At 37.9% G+C, this 6,000-nt stretch overlaps 1 protein-coding gene across 3 annotated transcripts in view; it reads left to right on the top strand.

Moving 5' to 3' along the window:
• The window catches only part of CEP112 (centrosomal protein 112kDa), a 159,255-nt gene that overhangs the window by 12,530 nt on the left and 140,725 nt on the right, over positions 1-6,000 (top strand). For all 3 annotated transcript variants that reach the window (XM_014952284.1, XM_014952283.1, XM_014952286.1), the window contains one exon: positions 449-523. In XM_014952284.1, coding sequence (XP_014807770.1) covers positions 449-523 — 75 coding nt within the window. The remainder of the gene's footprint in view (positions 1-448; positions 524-6,000) is intronic.

The following is a 6,000-nucleotide window of genomic DNA, read 5'->3' as shown; positions in this document are numbered from 1 at the left end:
GGGATTTTTTTTTTTTTTTTTTTGTGTGTGTGTGTGTGTGGAGGCTGATCAAGTGTTCTCTGAATTCTGGATTAGCCCCACAAATGTGCTGTGGAGATGGCCCATTTCTAGAATAAATATGCTGCCTGAAGAATGGAGTATTTTGTTTTTTATTTAGTAAACTCACCCCTTGTAAAGCAGACTCTTGCTTTGGAAATAAGTGAAATAAAGAACATTAAAGTGAGGAGGCAGGCTTATTCATCCTCTGAATTCCTTTCTTAGCACAGTATCCTACTGGTAGCTGAGCTATTTAAGCTATTAAAGCTGTCAGAGGTATCGTGATACTATTAGGAAGTGCAGTGTAGGCATGGCCAAGAGAAATGGGAAGCTTTTTTTTCCTTTTTTTTTTTGTTTAGACTATATATCTGCCAGCTTTTCTGATGTTTTGTTTGACTTTTTTATGTTCCAGGACCACCATCATAAAAAAAACGTTTCTTTGGATGACAGTGACCTCGAAGCACGTCTCAATAGTTGGAATCTTGGGGTAAAATGAACACAGTACATTACTTATTTATTGACCAGAATTGAAAACTCCTTAGCAATGTAGTCTGCCTCTCTGAATTTAGTCAACAGAGGTTTATATAGGAATCAGTGTTTTAGAAATGAAATGGTAAAGCTTGGAAAAGTTAATTATAAATACATGTCATCTTGGAAGAAAGCATTAAAAATACCTCATTTTTAAGCAATAATAATCTTACTGTATTTAATATAGTTACTGATAAATCAAGCAAAATATTAATACCCGCTGGTCAAAACTAAGTGTCTTATTCTGGTAGAAATTCAGGCTATGTATCAGTTTCTTGTATTTTCTGTGGCATTAGTCCACGATAATTCTAGTGAAGTTCCTTCTCTCCATAGCTATATTTTGCTATATTTTTTTCTGTTGTGTTCTGTCTTTTTTTAACCCTTTCCCCTGTACCATCAAAACTTGAACCTATTTGATTAGGATTAATATTCTCATAACCATTTAATTTTATTAAGATCACTTTTATTTTAATAAAGAGGGTTTTTTCTTTTTTCTTTCACACTTTCTGCTTATTCTTCCACATTGAAAGCTCACTCAGTTATGTTTGGGAGAAGAGGACAGCTGAAGTTAGTTTTGAACAAACTGCTTCAGCTTTGCTTTCTTAAAAACAGTCATCTATTTTCGTGTTGTCAACTTAATCAGTTACTGAATAATCCTTATTCTTCTTGTGCTATTGTCAGCCCAGAGGGATATGGCAGCATTTAAAAATCTTGGCTGTTAGACTCGATGTTTTGCATTGACAGCTCAGTTCTCTTCAGTAAAAGCAAATGATATGGGCGAACGTTAACGTTTTTGTGGCCTCCTTGGTGCTTCTTGGGCTGTTTTGGTGCCTGTTACCATTCGAAGTGCAAATTGCTTTCTTGTTTTACTTCTGAGAGAGGAGAAAGTCTCGACCTTGAGACAATCCAGGAGCTGCCTGACTTCTTTCTCCAAGCTGAAGGTGGAGATTAGTGAAAATATTAGTCCGGGTGGATGGTGTTGCTCCTCAGAGCTCCGTGTCTCGTAGAGTAATACCAAGGCAATTTCTGGCGCTTCCAGACTTGGACGAGTAAGTGGGAGAGTGGCTCTCTGGAGAGTGGCTCTCTGGAGAGCTTCTCAATAGCAGTCAACTCCAATTTGCGAAAGCGCTGTGCAGGTGTCTGAAACAAACGTGCAAGCAGTCACTTGCAGATTCTGGATATTTGGGTTGCATAAATGCCTGGATTATATGAACAGATAGTTGTAATACCCCAAACTTTTAAAGCTGCTTTAAGGGGGAAACTTGCTCATGGCTATTTTACAAATTGTTCCAATTGATGCTGACAAAGAATCTCTTTATATCCAGCGTTTTATATCAGTGTTGATCTGCCTGCTTGCTTATCTCTTTAATTTTATTTGTTTTTTATTTCTTTTTCTAATTGAAATTCCATTTTGCAGTCGTGTTGTGTTGCTAATGGATGGTTATTAAACTATGATGATCCTCCAGTGATATGGGAGCTCTCTTGGATAACGAATTGGCTACCGTGACACATAAATCAGTTTTTCAAGTCTCCTCTCCAGGGATGGTAATTAAGCAAGTCGCTAGTGAGAGACTTTGATTGCCTGATAAGACTTGTTGGGAGTTAACCTGACAAAGAGGGTTTGAGGCTGTAAAAGGGAGGTCTGTAAGAGGTTGCTGCAGAGCAGTGTTTCCCTCCTATGAATCACAGCCTCTGGTGGGTTCTTAAAAGGTCAGGAAGTTTTAAGTAGAGTTTCATGCTTAAAGAAGAATGTGTAATTATTAAAAATGGGGGATGTGTGTGTGGTGGAAAAAAACCCCCTTACTAAATGATAGCAGCACTTTAGAATTGATTAAGTTTGAGTGCAAGATGTGGCTATTATTTGTAAACGTTTACATATCTGTAGGAGCATCTAGCTGTCTTATAATTGCCAGCCGCATTTGCAGTTTGAGAAATATAATTTACAAGCGATCTCACCTCAGATACAGAAGGCCTTTGACCCAAAAGAATACTTCAGTATACTTGTTATTAGTAGCAATAACATTTTCTGCACCAGAAGTAAGACTGTTGTATTACTTTGCTAATATTGTTACTGCTTCTGAGTAATAATTTTTCGAATTTGTCTTGCAGCTTTCCTGAGTATCTTTATCAAACATTTTGTTGTTCAAGTTCTTTAGATTCTAGTCATGCATAGGTAAATGCTTTAAAAAAAGAAGAAAAAGTTGAGTTTTCATTGTGATGAGTTTGCCTTTCATGCATGAAATACTAATATAAGCTAATTTAAAATAGATTCTAAAAAATGTGTGTTTCTTGGCCCTTACTGACTCTTGGAGGGGTTAAACTGTTGGAGGGATTCTCCTTTATGGAGTAGTCATGCCTTGAAGCTGCATTTGCAATGTAGGAAAGAATAAATCCTGTTTTATTGCCGTTTGAAGCGAAAAGTTTCAGAGCCAGGAGCTTAGACAAATGCAGGTGATCTCTGGTCATGTTGTTACCTTGACCTTTCTTTGTCATTCTTCAAATTCGGTACACTTCGTAAATGGGCATCCTCACCTTCCCTTTAGTTATGTCTCAAAAAGTAATTACATATATTTACAATATTTAGTATCAGGAACAGAAGCTTGCTGGATAACAGAATTAAACTTGCCTTTTAGCAAGTTTATTTTTTTTTCCTTTATTTTTTTTTCCCCCTCTTGTATTTTTATGCTTTTTAGTTTATAGACAAACACAACTTTTGGATAGGACATTTAAATTACGAACAACAATGAATCAAACCCTGCATACTCTTACCTGACCTGCCTATATATGTATTTTTCATGATGCTTCTGATAGTTTTATTTGTTGCTGAATTGTAGCCAATTTTAGGTGTGATAAAGCAACTCTTTTAAGCATCCCAGGAAATTCAGCACTTCATTTTGGGTAGAAAGCATACAAAGAGATTGTACCCTGGGGAAATGGCAAAGGGGTTTTTAATCAGGGAGAACATAACTTTTCATCATTGGAATTCAGCCAGGACAAGAATTAACTCTTTAGCTTTTATTAGAAATGATGTGAATCTTCAGTACAAAGAACCTGGACACTCGGGTCCTGCTCAGAAGAATTTATCATGGCAAATGTTATTGCCTAGTAAACGTTTAAGAGGACTCAGACCACAGAAATTCCCCAGTCAATGGCTCGTGTGCCATCCTCCTCCCTTGGAGGAATTCTCTGTGACAGAGGGTTAAAGGAGATGCAAGCACGGAGAATTCCTGGGTGGCTGCAGCAGCAGTGTATGCTCTGCCTGTTTTGGCTCACGTCTGCCTGTGTCTTTCCAGTCTAGTTAAGCTCAACCATTTCTGTAAAAACGATTTGATTATCTTTTGTTTGGTTTCTTAGTCTGTCTGCTTACTATAAACATACCTACTGTATATGTTGTGGTGTTGGAGGGCAGCAACACAGTAAAAACTTTCCCACAGTGAACTCCAAGTGGTGTTGTGACTTCAAAAAATAAATTCCACTTCCATGCTGACAAACAATCTTCATGTGCTTTAATGTCCTTCCACTAAGACTGCAGAAGCAGCATTAAAGTGAACTTCCCTACAAATTATGATGTTAGATAAGAATGTCCTTACTCAAATTTCCTGAAGCTACTCAGCAGTTATTTCTGTAGGGAACATGCTGGCTGGCTGCGTTTCCTAGATTAAAGTAAGAACTTGGGGCAAGGTTCAGTTGGGTTGTTTACCATTTCAAAATCTTAAGTGTTCTTAACTCTTTCATGTGTGTTTTTTCCATCTTTGTTTTGAAAACAATCACATTTTGTCTTTGAAGGAGCTTAAGGGGGAATGCATAACAAGCCTGTTGATCCAAATGTGTGGTTTTTTTCCTGAGCCTCAATGTATAGAGCATACCTTCAGACTCTGCTGAACCGTAATGAGCTGCAGTTCTGCATTGCTGAAGATGAGTATACCTCGATGAACATCTTCCAAAAAACCAAAATATGACTCGAAGGGGTAGAACGAAAGCAGAACGCTAACGTTGTCATTGCTGTGGTATTTACTGTGGCAAAAGAACAGCAGGTTTGGTGTAAGTTTCTGGCCTGTGAGAGATCCAGAGCCTGCGGCTGGTCCCAGCCTGAGGGGGGAAACATGGTCACTGTCCTGAGGACAAGTCTTGTGGAAGGACTTGGTGCTCACAGCTGGGCTTCTTCTGCACTCTCCTTGCTTTGGGAGAAACCATTTCAGCAGGGTTCACTTCTGCAGTGCCTCACTCCTCGCTTGCATTGGTAGCTTTGCAACTGGACGCTTCAGAAATGTTTAGTTTTGATCACTTTATACAGAAATTGATAATGCTAAAGGTAAAAATGATGGCTAATTTACCTCAAACTCAGCTCTGGAATCAGTATCTTTATGCAGATATCTGCCATACATTTTTCAACCGAAGAGAGAATTAAGTCTATTCTTATGAATAAGTGATGGGGATGTGGTCACCCAGAGCCTTCCCAGCTCTGCTTTAGGAGGACTCCAGCACTACAAGGTGACTGTGCCAGTCCTCACAAATTGAAATCTGGTTTGTTGTCTCTTTGGCTGCCTCATAGAACAGGAGAATTAAAAATCTTTTCTACAAAAAAAATTCAAAATGCCATTTTTGTTAAGAAGTGGTATTTACAAATTAGAGTTCATTTCTAGTTCAAATAAAGATGTCTTTCATGATGACATTTATTTGGTTTATACTCTTAAAAAAGCATGTGATTTACTGTTCTTCTCATGGCAGTCCTTCAGTTTCATACATATGTATTTTGGTTTGTCTTTGACCTTTTGCTTATTATTTTTAAATTTGCATGTTTCTCATAAATCCAAGCTTTTTTCTTTTTTGGGCATTCTTTATTGTGATATTCCCTCTTTAATGTGGTATAATTTTGAGAACAAGAAGTTTTGCAGAAGACCAGCATGAAAAGAATGAATGTTGAGACATTAAATGTTTACAGATCAGTTTAAGTGGATATAATCCACAACAAGTAACAAAGTGGGAACATTTAACTTCAAAGCACATATGGCTGCTGTTACAGAATCAAAAAATGCAAGACTTAGGCCATACAAAGTATTAGAGACACATTTTCGTTCTTTCTCATAAACAAGTACGATATACCTTAGCTTTTTAGATCAGTTTTGAAATGAAGACTGTAAACAGCTTGATTTCATGGTTAGATAAAGTATTTGAATTAATTGTAAATATTTAGAATAATTTTAAGCTTTAAAAAAGCAAAAGTAAAGGGTGATTGTATTCATTTTGCATGAGAGAGTGTGCTTTGGGAAAATAATTAAGGCTTTGAAATTTGGTTGTGCAGGCTCAGCGTCCTCAGGGTTTCCCCCAGGTGCTGTGGAAGGGGATGATTCCTGATTTCGGGGGAGCAGGATCAGGGGGCTCTTGGCCGGTCACCGTCAGTCCCGGGGCTCTGTGCAGGCCATGAGGAGGTGTATG

Source organism: Calidris pugnax, unplaced genomic scaffold, assembly GCF_001431845.1.
Source record: "Calidris pugnax isolate Ruff unplaced genomic scaffold, ASM143184v1 scaffold206, whole genome shotgun sequence".
Classification (NCBI taxonomy): domain Eukaryota; kingdom Metazoa; phylum Chordata; class Aves; order Charadriiformes; family Scolopacidae; genus Calidris; species Calidris pugnax.
This window is presented reverse-complemented; position numbering and strand designations above follow the sequence as displayed.